The sequence below is a fragment of the Dama dama genome, chromosome 13 (genome assembly GCF_033118175.1).
Source record: "Dama dama isolate Ldn47 chromosome 13, ASM3311817v1, whole genome shotgun sequence".
Classification (NCBI taxonomy): Eukaryota; Metazoa; Chordata; class Mammalia; order Artiodactyla; family Cervidae; genus Dama; species Dama dama.
Genome location: NC_083693.1, coordinates 39,525,617 through 39,542,056, shown reverse-complemented (window position 1 = coordinate 39,542,056; position 16,440 = coordinate 39,525,617). Strand labels below are relative to the sequence as shown.

The 16,440-nt window shown below is 38.5% G+C and overlaps 1 protein-coding gene and 1 non-coding gene across 4 annotated transcripts in view; one reads left to right on the top strand and one right to left on the bottom strand.

Annotated features, from left to right (window-relative positions):
• The window catches only part of NRG4 (neuregulin 4), a 109,692-nt gene extending 94,320 nt beyond the window's left edge, over positions 1–15,372 (top strand). For 2 of the 3 annotated variants that reach the window (XR_009695429.1, XR_009695430.1), the window contains one exon: positions 14,473–15,371. Coding sequence is in view for 1 of the 3 variants with exons in the window: in XM_061158915.1 (XP_061014898.1) it covers positions 14,473–14,483 (11 nt within the window). In the remaining 2 variants the exon portion in view is untranslated. Of the gene's footprint in view, positions 1–14,472 lie in introns of all 3 variants that reach the window. The other variant, XM_061158915.1, reaches the window with a different exon arrangement.
• Positions 15,373–16,260: 888 nt separating this feature from the next.
• LOC133068723 (small nucleolar RNA SNORA3/SNORA45 family) lies at positions 16,261–16,372 on the bottom strand. The gene has a single exon (XR_009695676.1). It is a non-coding gene; the product is annotated as a small nucleolar RNA SNORA3/SNORA45 family (small nucleolar RNA).
• Between the last annotated feature and the right edge of the window lie 68 nt (positions 16,373–16,440).

Genomic DNA, 16,440 nt, shown 5'->3' with positions numbered 1-16,440 from the left:
TCCCGGAGTCTAACCACACCCATGTCCATCGAGTCAGTGATGGCATCCAGCCATATCATCCTCTGTCGTCCCCTTCTCCTCCTGCCCCCAATCCCTCCCAACATCAGGGTCTTTTCCAATGAGTCAGCTCTTCACATGAGGTGGCCAAAGTATTGGAGTTTCAGCTTCAACATCAGTCCTTCCAATCAACACCCAGGACTGATCTCCTTTAGGATGGACTGGTTGGATCTTCTTACAATGCAAGGGACTCTCAAGAGTCTTCTCCAGCACCACAGTTCAAAAGCATCAATTCTTTGGCACTCAGCTTTCTTCACCGTCCAACTCTCACATCCATACATGACTACTGGAAAAACCATAGCCTTGACTAGACAGACCTTTGTTGGCAAAGTGGTGTCTCTGTTTTTAAATATGCTATCTAGGTAGGTCATAACTTTCCTTCCAAGGAGTAAGTGTCTTTTAATTTCATGGCTGCAATCACCATCTGCAGTGGTTTGGAGCCCAAAAAAATAGTCTGACACTGTTTCCACTGTTTCCCCATCTGTTTCCTATGAAGTGATGTTGAGATAGCTTCCTTCAATTCCTAGTGTGTTGAGTGGTTTTTTGTTTTTTTTTTTAATCAAGAAAATTTTGTCAAATCCTTTTTCAGCATCAATGATATGATCCACGTGGGACCCTCATTCTGCTAATGTGGTACATTGTATTCAGTTGGATTTTTATCTGTTGAACCATCCTTGCATTGCAGCAATAAACCCAATAAATTGTTCAAATTTTATTTGAACAATAAAAATGTTCAAAATGTATAAAATTTTTAAAGTGATCTTGAATTCAGTTTGCTAATCCTTCAAGAATTTTGCATCAGTATTCAACAGGGATATTGGTCTTTAACTTTCTTTTCTTGTGTTGTCATTGTCTGGCTTTGGTATCAGGGTAATACTAGGCTTATATAGTGGATTAGGAAGTGTTCTCTCATATTGAATTGTTTTTTTAAAAGTTTGAGGACTGATGTTATTTCTTCTTTAAATGTTTGGTAGAACTGAGTAAAGTCAGAGGTTGCAGGATTTTCTTTTGTTGGGAGGTTTTTGACTGTTGATTCAATCTCCTTTCTAATTATAGGTCTATGAAGACCTAATTTCTTCATGAATCAGTCTTGGTATGGTTTTTACAAATATATACATTACATCTAGGTTATCCAAGATGTTTACAACTGCTCTTGTATTCTTATGAGCCTTTTTATTTTTGTAGACTCATTAGTAATATCCTTAATCTTGTTTTTTTTTTTTTTTTTTATTAGTTGGAGGCTAATTACTTCACAACATTTCAGTGGGTTTTGTCATACATTGATATGAATCAGCCATAGATTTACACGTATTCCCCATCCCGATCCCCCCTCCCACCTCCCTCTCCACCCGATTCCTCTGGGTCTTCCTAGTGCACCAGGCCCGAGCACTTGTCTCATGCATCCCACCTGGGCTGGTGATCTGTTTCACCATAGACAGTATACATGCTGTTCTTTTGAAATATCCCACCCTCACATTCTCCCACAGAGTTCAAAAGTCTGTTTTGTATTTCTGTGTCTCTTTTTCTGTTTTGCATATAAGGTTATCGTTACCATCTTTCTAAATTCCATATATATGTGTTAGTATGCTGTAATGTTCTTTATCTTTCTGGTTTACTTCACTCTGTATAAGGGGCTCCAGTTTCATCCATCTCATTAGGACTGGTTCAAATGAATTCTTTTTAACGGCTGAGTAATATTCCATGGTGTATATGTACCACAGCTTCCTTATCCATTCATCTGCTGATGGGCATCTATGTTGCTTCCATGTCCTGGCTATTATAAACAGTGCTGCGATGAACATTGGGGTACATGTGTCTCCTTCACTTCTGGTTTCCTTGGTGTGTATGCTCAGCAGTGGGATTGCTGGGTCATATGGCAGTTCTATTTCCAGTTTTTTAAGGAATCTCCACACTGTTCTCCATAGTGGCTGTACTAGTTTGCATTCCCACCAACAGTGTAAGAGGGTTCCCTTTTCTCCACACCCTCTCCAGCATTTATTGCTTGTAGACTTTTGGATAGCAGCCATCCTGACTGGCGTGTAATGGTACCTCATTGTGGTTTTGATTTGCATTTCTCTAATAATAAGTGATGTTGAGCATCTTTTCATGTGTTTGTTAGCCATCTGTATGTCTTCTTTGGAGAAATGTCTGTTTAGTTCTTTGGCCCATTTTTTGATTGGGTCATTTATTTTTCTGGAATTGAGCTGCAGGAGTTGCTTGTATATTTTTGAGATTAATCCTTTGTCTGTTTCTTCATTTGCTATTATTTTCTCCCAATCTGAGGGCTGTCTTTTCACCTTACTTATAGTTTCCTTTGTAGTGCAAAAGCTTTTAAGTTTCATTAGGTCCCATTTGTTTAGTTTTGCTTTTATTTCCAATATTCTGGGAGGTGGGTCATAGAGGATCTTGCTGTGATTTACGTCGGAGAGTGTTCTGCCTATGTTCTCCTCTAGGAGTTTTATAGTTTCTGGTCTTACATTTAGATCTTTAATCCATTTTGAGTTTATTTTTGTGTATGGTGTTAGAAAGTGTTCTAGTTTCATTCTTTTACAAGTGGTTGACCAGTTTTCCCAGCACCACTTGTTAAAGAGGTTGTCTTTTTTCCATTGTATATCCTTGCCTCCTTTGTCAAAGATAAGGTGTCCATAGGTTCGTGGATTTATCTCTGGGCTTTCTATTCTGTTCCATTGATCTATATTTCTGTCTTTGTGCCAGTACCATACTGTCTTGATGACTGTGGCTTTGTAGTAGAGTCTGAAGTCAGGCAGGTTGATTCCTCCAGTTCCATTCTTCTTTCTCAAGATTACTTTGGCTATTCGAGGTTTTTTGTATTTCCATACAAATTGTGAAATTCTTTGGTCTAGTTCTGTGAAAAATACCGTTGGTAGCTTGATAGGGATTGCATTGAATCTATAGATTGCTTTGGGTAGAATAGCCATTTTGACAATATTGATTCTTCCAATCCATGAACACGGTATGTTTCTCCATCTGTTGGTGTCCTCTTTGATTTCTTTCATCAGTGTTTTATAGTTTTCTATGTATAGGTCTTTTGTTTCTTTAGGTAGATATACTCCTAAGTATTTTATTCTTTTTGTTGCAATGGTGAATGGTATTGTTTCCTTAATTTCTCTTTCTGTTTTTTCATTGTTAGTATATAGGAATGCAAGGGATTTCTGTGTGTTAATTTTATATCCTGCAACTTTACTATATTCACTGATTAGCTCTGGTAATTTTCTGGTAGAGTCTTTAGGGTTTTCTCTGTAGAGGATCATGTCATCTGCAAACAGTGAGAGTTTCACTTCTTCTTTTCCTATGTGGATTCCTTTTATTTCTTTTTCTGCTCTTATTGCTGTGGCCAAAACTTCCAAAACTATGTTGAGTAGTAGTGGTAAGAGTGGGCACCCTTGTCTTGTTCCTGATTTCAGGGGAAATGCTTTCAATTTTTCACCATTGAGGGTGATGCTTGCTGTGGGTTTGTCATATATAGCTTTTATTATGTTGAGGTATGTTCCTTCTATTCCTGCTTTTTGGAGAGTTTTAATCATAAATGAGTGTTGAATTTTGTCAAAGGCTTTCTCTGCATCTATTGAGATAATCATATGGTTTTTATCTTTCAATTTGTTAATGTGGTGTATTACATTGATTGATTTGCGGATATTAAAGAATCCTTGCATTCCTGGGATAAAGCCCACTTGGTCATGGTGTATGATTTTTTTAATATGTTGTTGGATTCTGTTTGCTAGAATTTTGTTAAGGATTTTTGCATCTATGTTCATCAGTGATATTGGCCTGTAGTTTTCTTTTTTTGTGGCATCTTTGTCTGGTTTTGGAATTAGGGTGATGGTGGCCTCATAGAATGAGTTTGGAAGCTTATCTTCATCTGCAATTTTCTGGAAGAGTTTGAGTAAGATAGGTGTTAGCTCTTCTCTAAATTTTTGGTAGAATTCAGCTGTGAAGCCATCTGGTCCTGGGCTTTTGTTTGCTGGAAGATTTTTGATTACAGTTTCGATTTCCTTGCTTGTGATGGGTCTGTTAAGATCTTCTATTTCTTCCTGGTTCAGTTTTGGAAAGTTATACTTTTCTAAGAATTTGTCCATTTCATCCAAGTTGTCCATTTTATTGGCATAGAGCTGCTGGTAGTAGTCTCATGATCCTTTGTATTTCAGTGTTGTCTGTTGTGATCTCTCCATTTTCATTTCTAATTTTGTTAATTTGGTTCTTCTCTCTTTGTTTCTTAATGAGTCTTGCTAATGGTTTGTCAATTTTGTTTATTTTTTCAAAAAACCAGCTTTTAGCTTTGTTGATTTTTGCTATGGTCTCTTTAGTTTCTTTTGCATTTATTTCTGCCCTGATTTTTAAGATTTCTTTCCTTCTGCTAACCCTGGGGTTCTTCATTTCTTCCTTCTTTAATTGCTTTAGGTGTAGAGTTAGGTTATTTATTTGGTTTTTTTCTTGTTTCTTGATGTAAGCCTGTAATGCTATGAACCTTCCCCTTAGCACTGCTTTTACAGTGTCCCATAGGTTTTGGGTTGTTGTGTTTTCATTTTCATTCATTTCTATACATATTTTGATTTCTTTTTTGATTTCTTCTATGATTTGTTGGTTATTCAGAAGCGTGTTATTTAGCCTCCATATGTTTGAATTTTTAACAATGTTTTTCCTGTAATTGAGATCTAATCTTACTGCACTGTGGTCAGAAAAGATGACTGGAATGATTTCAATTTTTTTGAATTTTTCAAGACCAGATTTATGGCCCAGGATGTGATCTATTCTGGAGAAGGTTCCATGTGCACTTGAGAAAAAGGTGAAGTTGATTGTTTTGGGGTGAAATGTCCTATAGATATCAATTAGGTCTGCTGGTCCATTGTGTCATTTAAGGTTTGTGTTTCCTTGTTAATTTTCTGTTTAGTTGATCTATCCATAGTTGTGAGTGGGGTATTAAAGTCTCCCACTATTATTGTGTTACTATTAATTTCCTCTTTCATACTCGTTAGTGTTTGCCGTACATATTGCGGTGCTCCTATGTTGGGTGCATATATATTTATAATTGTTATATCTTCTTCTTTGATTGATCCTTTGATCATTATGTAGTGTCCTTCTTTGTCTCTTTTCACATCCTTTATTTGAAAGTCTGTTTTATCTGATATGAGTATTGCGACTCCTGCTTTCTTTTGGTCTCCGTTTGCATGAAATATTTTGTTCCAGCCCTTCACTTTTAGTCTGTATGTGTCTCTTGTTTTGAGGTGGGTCTCTTGTAGACAGCATATATAGGGGTCTTGTTTTTGTATCCATTCAGCCAATCTTTGTCTTTTGGTTGGGGCATTCAACCCATTTACATTTAGGGTAATTATTGATAGGTGTGGTCCCGTTGCCATTTACTTTGTTGTTTTGGGTTCACGTTTATACAACCTTTCTACATTTCCTGTCTAGAGAAGATCCTCTAGCATTTGTTGAAGAGCTGGTTTGGTGGTGCTGAATTGTCTCAGCTTTTGCTTATCTGTAAAGCTTTTGAAGTCTCCTTCATATCTGAATGAGATCCTTGCTGGATACAGTAATCTAGGTTGTAGGTTATTCTCTTTCATTATTTTTCAGTACGTCCTGCCATTCCCTTCTGGCCTGGAGGGTTTCTATTGATAGATAAGCTGTTATCCTTATGGGAATCCCTTTGTGTGTTATTTGTTGTTTTTCCCTTGCTGCTTTTAATATTTGTTCTTTGTGTTTGATCTTTGTTAATTTGATTAATATGTGTCTTGGGGTGTTTCGCCTTGGGTTTATCCTGTTTGGGACTCTCTGGGTTTCTTGGACTTCGGTGGCTATTTCCTTCCCCATTTTAGGGAAGTTTTCAGCTATTATCTCCTCGAGTATTTTCTCATGGCCTTTCTTTTTGTCTTCTTCTTCTGGAACTCCTATGATTCGAATGTTGGGGCGTTTCACATTGTCCCAGAGGTCCCTGAGGTTGTCCTCATTTCTTTTGATCCTTTTTTCTTTTTTCCTCTCTGCTTCATTTATTTCCACCATTTTATCTTCTACCTCACTTATCCTATCTTCTGCCTCCGTTATTCTACTGTTGGTTCCCTCCAAAGTGTTTTTGATCTCATTCATTGCATTATTCATTTTTAATTGACTCTTTTCTATTTCTTCTAGGTCTTTATTAAACATTTCTTGTATCTTTTCAATCTTTGTTTCCAGGCTATTTATCTGCAACTCCATTTTGTTTTTAAGATTTTGGATCATTTTTATTATCATTATTCTAAATTCTTTTTCAGGTAGATTCCCTATCTCCTCCTCTTTTGTTTGACTTGGTGGGCATTTTTCATGTTCCTTAACCTGTTGGGTATTTCTTTGCCTTTTCATCTTGTTTAGATTGCTGTGTCTGGAGTGGGCTTTCTGTGTTCTGGAGGTCTGTGGTTCCTTTTTATTGTGGAGGATTTACCCAGTGGGTGGGGTTAGATGATTGGCTTCTCAAGGTTTCCTGGTTAGGGAAGCTTGCGTCAGTGTTCTGGTATGTGGAACTTGATTTCTTCTCTTTGGAGAGCAATGGAGTGCCCAGTAATGAGTTTTGAGATGGGTCTATGTGTTAGGTGTGACCTTGGGCAGCCTGTATGTTGATGTTCAGGGCTATGTTCCTGCGTTGCTGGAGAACTTGCGTGGTATGTCTTGCTCTAAAACTTATTGGCTCTTGGGTGGTGGTTGGTTTCAGTGTAGGTATGGAGGCTTTTGGACAGTCACTTATTACTTAAAGTTCCATGTAGTCAGGAGTTTTCTGGAGTTCTCAGGTTTTGGGCTTAAGTCTCCTGCCTCTGGATTTCAGTTTTATTCTTCCTGTAGTCTCAGGACTTCTCCAACTATACAGCCCTGATAAGAAAACTTCTAGGTTAATGGCTAAAAGATTCTCCTCCGTTAGGGACACCCAGAGAGGTTCACAGAGTTACATGAAGAAGAGGAGAGGGAGGAGGGAGATAGAGATGAGCAGGAGGAGAAAAAAGGGGGACTCAAGAGGAGAGAGACAGATCTACGCAGCTGTCTGTTCCCAGAGTGTTCTCCGTAGCCCAGTCACCTACAAAGATTCACAGAATTGGATTGGGAAGGGAAGGGGAAAGGAGGAAATAGAGGTGTTCTGAGGTAGAAAACAGAGAGTCAAGATTGGGAGAGAATAATCTTCAGTTTAAAAATAGGGCTTCTCTTCTTTTTTTTTTTTTGTAAGGTTATAGTGTATTGAAAATGAAAATTAAGGAGTAGTAGAGAAGTACTAGAAGACTTTAAAAGAAATAAGAGAAAAAGAAAAATAGAAAATAGAAGAGAAAAAGGAAAGAAAAAAATAGAAAAAAGAAAAAAAAATTTTTTTTCCCTAATTAAAAAAATCATAAAAATCTATGGAAATGAAAGTTAAGGAGTAATGGGGGAGTAATAGGGGATTTTAAAGGAAAATAAAAGAGAAAAAATAAAAAAGAAAAAAGAAAAAAAAAAAGAGAAAAAAGTAAAATTATATCTAGGAGTTTCTCTGGAGCTGTTGCGGTCAGTGTGGGTTCGGCTCAGTTTCAGATAGCTCCTCGTTCCAGCTTACACTTCTCGATATTTACAGGCCCCTTCCGGTGTAGTCGGTGTTTTCTACAGGGATTATAATCTGTTGCACCAGTCCCTTCTGAAGCGGTTCCCTTTGTTTATTTGGCTTCTGTTTGCCGGTCTCTTCAGAGCCTCATTTCTGCCCTGACACAGGCGGGCGCAGGTGGACTCTTATTCAGGTAGCTAGTTCCGTCGCTCTGCGGGGAGGGGCTTGCGCCGCGGGGACGAGCTGGCGCTGCCGGGAGGGGCTGACGCTGCTTTCTCCGTCTGCGCTGCTCAGGCTCCCGGCCGCTCTATATGGAGCGCGCCCCGCGCTGCGCGAGGTTCCAGTCCTCCTGTGTTCCACAAAAGCGCGGAACAAAAAGCTGCGCCTGCTCTCTGTGCCTTCCCCGTCAGAGCAGTCCAGGCAGCCAGGGGCTTGGTGGGCGCACTCTCCCCAGGTGTGGCGCGCCCACTCCCTTCCGCGGACCCAGTCTCAGTTTCCGCTGGCGCCAGTCGGGTGCGCGCGCCTTCTGCCCTCCGCGTCCCCAGCCCCAGTCCCCGCCCGCGCAGGTCGGGTGCCTGCGCCCTGTGTCTCGCCGCGACCTTCCCCTCCCCCCTGCCTCCTGCCTCCGCCGGGGCTGGGCCGGTCCGCAGCCTGCGAGCTCTTCTCTGGACTTTCTCGGTCTCTTTGTTCTGCGAACGGCCGGCAGTGTGTTCAGGCCGGTTAATTTTCTCTCTCTCTTTTGGTCTCCCACAGTTCAAGTTGGCAACTCACAGAAGCTCCCTCCGATTGTCCTCAGGGCACTCAGGCCCGGACCCTACCCCAAGCAATGCCACCTAAGACTCCCTTCCCGGGACGGACCTCCGTCCTTAGCTCTTTTGTCTCACTTTTAATCTTTTATATTTTGTCCTACCTCCTTTCGAAGACAATGGGCTGCTTTTCTGGGCGCCTGATGACCTCAGCTAGCGATCAGAAGTTGTTTTGCGAAGTTTGCTCTGCGTTCAGTTATTCTTTTGATGAATTTGTAGGAGAGAAAGTGGTCTCCCCGTCCTACTCCTCCGCCATCTTGGCTCCTCCCCCTTAATCTTGTTTTTTGAAGTTGAGTCTTTTCTGTTATTGATCTAGCTAAAAGTTTATCCATTATATTAACCTTTTCAAAGAACTAACTTTTGATTCAAAATTTTCTGTTCAGTATTTTGCTTGTCTTAGTTCTAATATTCTAATATTAATCTAATATTCTAGTATCCTAGTAGCTTTGGGCTTAGTCCATTCTTCTTTTTCTGGTTCCTTAAGTTATAAAGTTAGAATGTTGATTTCAGTTTTCTATCTTAAGATAAACATTTGCAGCTAAAATATTCTTATGGGATGCAATGAAAGCAATGCATGTTGTGTTTTGCTTAATGTATTTTGAGGATGTTATTAGATGTATAAATGTTTATAATTGTTGTATCTGTTATATAAAACCCTATAGAACATCCTTCTCTGTCTCTTTAAATTCAAAAAGGTTATAAGTCTATTTGTCTGGTAATAGTATACTGTTCTCTTTTGATTACTATTCACATGGAATATCTTTATCCATCCTTTCACTTTCAGCCTATTTAGATCTGAAGTCAGTCTCTTGTAGACAGCACATGGTTAAATTAATTGTTGGTAAGGAGGAACTTATGTTGTTTTGCTATTTCTCTTCTAAATGCTTCATGGATTTTTGCTCCTTATTTTGTTAGTGTCTTTGGTTTTGATTATTTTTTTTTCTAGTAAAACATATAAATTCTCTCCTTTTGTATGTATTCTATAGCTATTTTTTTTTTTTTTTTGGCAGTTTTTTTTTTTTCCTGCTGCACTGCACAGCTTGTGGGATCTTAGTTCCCCAATCAGGGACTGAACCTAGGACCTTAACAATGAGAGTGCAGAGTCCTAACCACTGGACTACAAGGGAATTCTTCTGTATCTATTTCTTTGTGGTTACCATGGGGATTCCATTTAATGTCATAAAATAATAACACTAATTTGAATTTATAGCAGCTTAAGTTCAATAGTTAATAAAAAACTTTGCTACCTTGCTCTTGTATAAATTTGCCTTCACTCCCTTTCAGTCATTAATGTCACAGGATTCTATCTTTAAGCGTTGTGTCGGGAAACATAAACCAATAACTATTTTTATACACTGGTTCCTAAATTGTGTGGCAAACAGAGTTAAACATTAGAGTTATATTAGTTTCTATACTGCAGAGCTTTATTTCTTTTTATGGTTTCCTGTTCTTATCCTTTGTCCTTGAAGAATTCCCTTTAGCATTTCTTGCAAGGCATATCTAGTTGTAATAGTCTCCTCCTGCTTTTATCTGATAATGGTTTCATTTCTTCCTCATTTTTGATGGATAGTTTTGCCAGATAAAATATTTTAGGTTGACAGTTTTTTCTTTTAGCACTTTGAATATATCAAACCACTGCTATTTGGCTTCCATGGTTTCTGATGAGGAATCTGATAATCTTACTGAAGATCCCTTTAAAAAAATTTTATTTTTGGCTGTGCTAGGTCTTCATTGCTGCATGGGCTTTTCTCTAGTTGTGGCAAGCGGGAACTACTGTCTAGTTGTGGTGCCCAGGCTTCTCATTGTGGTGGCTTCTCTTGTTGAGGAGCACAGGCTCTAGAGTGCACCAGCTTCACTAGTTGTGACATATAAGCTCGGTAGTTGTGTCTCCCAGACTGTAGAGCACAGGCCCAACAGTGGTGGCACACAGGCTTAGTCAGGCTTAGTTGCTCTGCAGAACGTGGAATATTCCTGGATCAGGGATCAGGCCCATGTCTCCTGTATTGACAGGTGGATTCTTTACCACTGGGCCACATAGGAAGCGCTGAATGTCCTCTTTATGAGTCTCTTCATTCTTGCTGCTTTCAAGATTCTTTCTTTTTGTATAGCTTAATTATACAGATCTTCCTTGACTTACAGTGGGGTTGTATATTGATAAACCCATGGTAAGTTGACAATATCATAAGTCGAAGTGCATTTTATATACCTATCCTGAACATCATAGCTAAGCCTATCCTACCTTAAATGTGCTCTGAACAATTACATTAGCCTATAGTTGGGCAAAAATCATCTAATACTAAGCCTATTTTGAAGTGATGTAATTGAATACTGTGCTGAAAAACAGAATGATTTTAAGTATATTAGATGTTTACCCTCATGATCATGTGGCTGACTGGGAGCTGTAGCTCTCTGTCACTGCCAGTCAGCATAAGTGCATATCTCATTGCATATTGCTAATGTGGGAAAAGATCAAAATTCAAAACTTGAAATGTGGTTTTTACTGAATGCATTATCACTTTTGTAACATTAAGGTTTGAAAAATCCCAGATCCTGGGTTGAGGACAAACTATATGATATATCTTTTGACTTTACCCTATTTGGTGTTCATTGAGCCTCTGGACGTCTACATCCATATCTTACATCAAGTCTGGCAAGCTTCTTGTCATTATTTCTTCAAATAATCATTATATAGTTTTCTCTTTCCTCCTTGGACTCCTGTAACATTTCTTGCTCCATTTGAGGGTGTCTTGCAAATCCCTTAAGATTTTTTTGTTTTCTTAGACAGCAATTTCAACCTTCCTGTCTTCAGCTTTGCTGATGAATTTTTTTTTGCTTACTCAATTCTACTGTTCAACCCCTCTAGTGAAATTTTATTATTTTAACTTTCTGCTCCAGAATTTGTTTGGCTCCTTTTTGTAATTTCTCTCCATTGGTATTCCCATTTTATTCATCACTTTCTTGATTTTCATTAGTTCTTTGACCATAATTAAAGACCTTTTTCTGTTAAGTTCAGTGTGTGGGCTTCCTCCAGGCCAGTTTGTTTCATTGAATAGACCTTGTTTCCTTGTTTCTTTGTATGCCTTTCAGGGTTTTTGTTGTTGTTGAAAATTGGGCACTTTACTATTACAATATTGTAATTCTGAATATAACATTGTTTTATCCTCAGTTAGTTCACCAGTTGTTGCTGACAGCTAAAAGCTGTTGTTCATGTTTTTGAGACTTCCAAGCCCTTTTTGCAAAGCCTATTCCTTGTATGTGATCATTGAAACCTCTGTCCCTATTATCTCATGTTTATCTGATTTTAGAGATGTCCCTGGATGCCCATTCTCCTTTATTACAGTTTAGCTGTGTCCGAAGGCATTCCTGCCGTACTTAGTTAGGCTTGCTTCTATCCTAGGGATCAGACCAAGATGCAAGCTTAAGGTCTTAAATCTTTTCTGAGCCATTTTTGTTTGTGCACACATTTGGCATTCTGCACTCCTTGGGTACAACTGCTTTTGAACGTCTGGTTTGTCAAAAATCTCACCCCAGTTTCTCCTCTGGGCCTTACATGGCCTGTATCTCGATGCCTGCAATTCTGTAGTCATCTTTCACAAGCTGTAGGCAGCTTTCACAAGCAGTGCCTACCTTTTCTCGCCTGTTTCCAAGTTATGAAAAACAATGATGAACAGCTTGAATCAAATCTTGTAATCCCAAAGACAGATTAGAAAAGGCAGTGATTGGCAAGTAAAGTCTATTCTTCCTCTTCTGGCTTGAGGGAGGGAAATGGAAACCAGGCTTATCTCATTTTAAGAATAAGCCCACCATTGCACGGGAGGCAAGGGTGGGTAAAAAGTCACATTTTCCTGCCATTTTGAGGATGGGTTTTCTTTACTGGGCTGTGTGTTAGTTGCTGTAAACCTTTGACTGTTTTCCAGAATTCCAACAAAGTTGGTTCATATAGTTGATGCTTTCCACCTTTTCTCCCCAGTGTTTCTGTGGAGGAATCAAAGCTGAAATGTCATAGATCACAATTTTGCTTGTGTCAGTCAGATCAATTATGTTTATTTATTCCTACCTGTAATTCTAGTATCCTGACTAGGCTTTGAATATAGTATGTTTCAGATACATGTATGGTGACTGAATTTTAATTAGACTTGGAAATTTTGTGTAAATGTTAAGAAAAGGGTCTCAGTTATCTTCATCTACATTTAAAATTAATGAATAGATATTTTTTCTAATTCCTTGTAATAATCAGTCTTTCCTTTTTTGCTATGGTGTTACTGTTGTTCAGTCACTCAGTTGTGTCTGACTCTTTGCAACCCCATGGACTGCCCCACTCCAGGCTTCCCTGTCCATCACCAACTCCTGAAACTTGCTCAAACTCATGTCCATCGAGTCGGTGATGCCAACCAACCATCTCATCCTCTGTGACCTCCTTCTCCTGCCCTCAGTATTTCCCAGCATCAGGGTCTTTTCCAATGAGTTGGGTCTCTTCCAGTGAGTCGGCTCTTTGCATCAGGTAGCCGAAGTATTGGAGCTTCAGCTTCAGCATCAGTCCTCCAAATGGCTATTCAGGGTGGATTTCCTTTAGGATTGACTGGTTTGATCTCCTTCCTGTCCAAGGAACTCTGAAGTGTATTCTCCAGCACCACAGTTTGAAAGTATCAATCCTTTGGTGCTCAGCCTTCTTTATGGTCCAACTCTCACATCTCTACATGATTACTGGAAAAACCATAACTTTGACTAGATGGACCTTTGTCAGCAAAGTGATGTCTCTGCTTTTTAATACACTGTCTAGGTTCATCATAGCTTTTCTTCCCAGGAGCAAGAGTCTTTTAATTTCATGGCTGCAGTCACCATCCACAGTGATATTGGATCCCAAGAAAATAATGTCTGTCACTGTTTCCATTTTTCTCCCATCTATTTGCCATGAAGTGATGGGACCAGATGCCATGATCTTAGTTTTTTGTATGTTGAGTTTTAAGCCAGATTTTTCACTCTCCTCTTTCATCAAGAGGCTTTTTAGTTCCTCTACACATTCTGCTGTTAGGGTGGTGTCATCTGCATATCTGAGGTTATTGATATTTCTCCCAGCAATCTTGATTTCAGCTTGAGCTATTTCACATGATGTACTCTGCATATGAGTTAAATAAGCAGAGTGACAATATACAGCCTTGACGTATTCCTTTCCCAATTTGGAACCAGTCCGTTGTTCCATGTCTGGTTCTAACTGTTGCTTCTTGACCTGCATACAGCTTTCTCGGGAGTCAGGTAAGGTGGTCTGGTATTCCCATCTCTTTCAGACTTTTGTAGTTTGTTGTGATTCACATAGTCAAAGGCTTTAGTGTAGTCAGTGAAGCAGATGTTTTTCTGGAATTCTCTTGCTTTTTCTATGATCCAACAGATGTTGGCAATTTGATCTCTGGTTCCTCTGCCCTTTTCAAATCCAGCTTGAACATCTGGAAGTTCTCAGTTCACATACTGTTGAAGCCTTGCTTGGAGAATTTTAAGCATTACTGTGCTAGCATGTGAGATGAGGGCAGTTGTGCAATAGCTTGAACATTTTTTGGCACTGCCTTTGTTATTGGAATGAAAGCTGACCTTTTCCAGTCCTGTAGCCACTGCTGAGTTTTCCAAATTTGCTGGCATATTGAGTGCAGCATTTTAACAGCATCACCTTTTAGGATTTGAAATAGCTCAGCTGGAATTCCATTCCCTCCACTAGCTTTGTTCATATGAAAAGGCAAAAAGATACGATGTCCACAGAACATTAACTTTTATAAAGCCTTTCTGAAATGAAATGCTCCATACACTCTTAGTCCAAAACATTAAATGGTGTTTATTGGCTCCTGCCAATGTTTTCTGCTTTATAGTAGCATAGTCTTCTGTCTCCATCATGGCATAGTGCAGAAATGAAATAAAACAAAAATAACATGTCTCATATAAATATTTGATGTTTTCTATAAATGGGCCAATATTAAAATGACTTCCTGGTAACACTCTTTTACATAGTGCAGGTGTTAGTTTTGTTCATTTAACAAGGACGTTATTACTAATATTCACTATGTTTTATTTTAGGATTTTCATAAAGCAAGACTCATAAACTGTTTCTACAAGTGAAAACCAAGTCAGTCATCTAAAAATCTCAATTTCAAATCAAGAGGATTTAGCGTCTTCTGTTTTTATTAGAATGGAATTTATGGTGGTGTTTAAATGACAGAAGTAGATTTAATTACTTTCTCAAACATTTCTGTAGAATGCATAGGAAACCATCAGGTTTGTGAAAGTTTATTTTACATTCTTTCATGTTCATTGTGTTAAATTTGCAGTACAAGTCAGTGGCAAAACCTTTGCTGTTTGGCTTCTCTTACTAGATTGAAAAGTGGTTGTATTTACCAATGGCCCAGGTTTGAATAAAGTTGATAATTACAGCAGTGAGCTGGCCTTCCCCCTTCATTAGTCTAGGTCACAGGCTATTAACTGTAACAATGTGTGGAATGTCTGTTTCCACATCTTAATCCTATGCTTCCCTCCTCTTCCTTACATTGTTCCTTAGCTTTTCAAGGAGTTTATTCCTTAAAGCAGCCTTTAACAAGTCAAATTGTAGCTGCAGAAAGATTCTGCTTTGAAAGCACATAAGAAAGCATTTTTTAAACATTTTGATTGAATAAACAATCCTGTCAACCCTGTCACTTGACAGAAGGCAATTCAGTATGTAAGCCTTTCAAAAACAGCTAAATACTAATATTCAGAAATTAAAAATTCTATTGCAATCAAACTTTTCTTTGGACTTTCTTCAGGAACTAATATTGAGGATAATCATAATTTAAAGAAACGTTAAAGTATTTTCATCATTCATGTAAATAAACAGCAGAAAGAAAATCTTTTGGAGTAAAAATTGGTTTAACAAATTATTAAAAACAGAAAAGTGTGAATGAATGTTCATATATTTTAATTTCACTTACCTTGCAAGTTTCCTTCTATCCTGTTGGAACCATTGACTGTTACAAAAGGGCCATACGTTATGTCACACTGTATTAGAATATGCTAATACAGATGTCCCATAACAAAGACCTGGGAAAAACACAAGTGGCTTAGGCAAGACTGATTTTAATTTCTGTCTTGTAAAACAGTCCAAAGATAGGCAGTCCAGATCAGTTTTGCACTTCAACAAAAAACTGTGTAGATACGGTTCTGTGTGGTTCTCTTCCACAAAACAGCATTGACTCTGCTGTGGAGTCTAAGATGGCTCACGGTCATATCCACTTCTAAGCAACAGGATTGAATAAAGGAAAACAAAACAAAAATGGTCATACTGTTAAAGGAAATATTATCATTTCCCTCACATTTCACTGCCCTGAAAAGTAATACTTGCAAGGGAGACTAGGAAATGTAGTCTTTATTCTGGTGTGCATGTGCCTAGCTAAAAACCAAAGGTGTTATCTGTGTGAACAGGAAAGAATGGCTATCAGGAGAAACTGATATTCTCTGCATCTATTTTGATATATTTACAAATAATTAGAAATTTAAACTTGACAATCCTTTTACTGGAAATGTGCCAGGATTTGCTAGCTGACAAATACCATCATTCTGGGTTTTCCTCTTAGTTTCCTTCACTCACTCACTAAAAGTGGTGAAGGAGCTGGTGAAGGACAGGGAAATTTGCCATGCTGCAGTCCATGGGGTTGCAAAGAGTCAAACTTAACAACACAACTATCTGAGTTTCCAAGGTATGTTATATTGGTATAAAATCAAAGAAAGGTGATGTAGTCACCTGATCTGCCAATTAGCTATATAGAAGTAGGTGAAAAAAGAATCTTCCGATGCATTTTTTTTTTTTTAATCTCGACATTGATGTTTATTTGCTGGTGATTATGCCCTGAGGGCCACAGTGAGTGACTAAGGTCAGCAGTTACTCTTCAAGGACTCTAGCACACAAAGGCAACAGCTGATACCCAAGTGTGGCTCTAGCCTCGATCCTTTGTCCATGTTGCAATATCTTTATTGAGGGAAAAGGAAAATGTTTTCCCTTAAAATAGAATATGG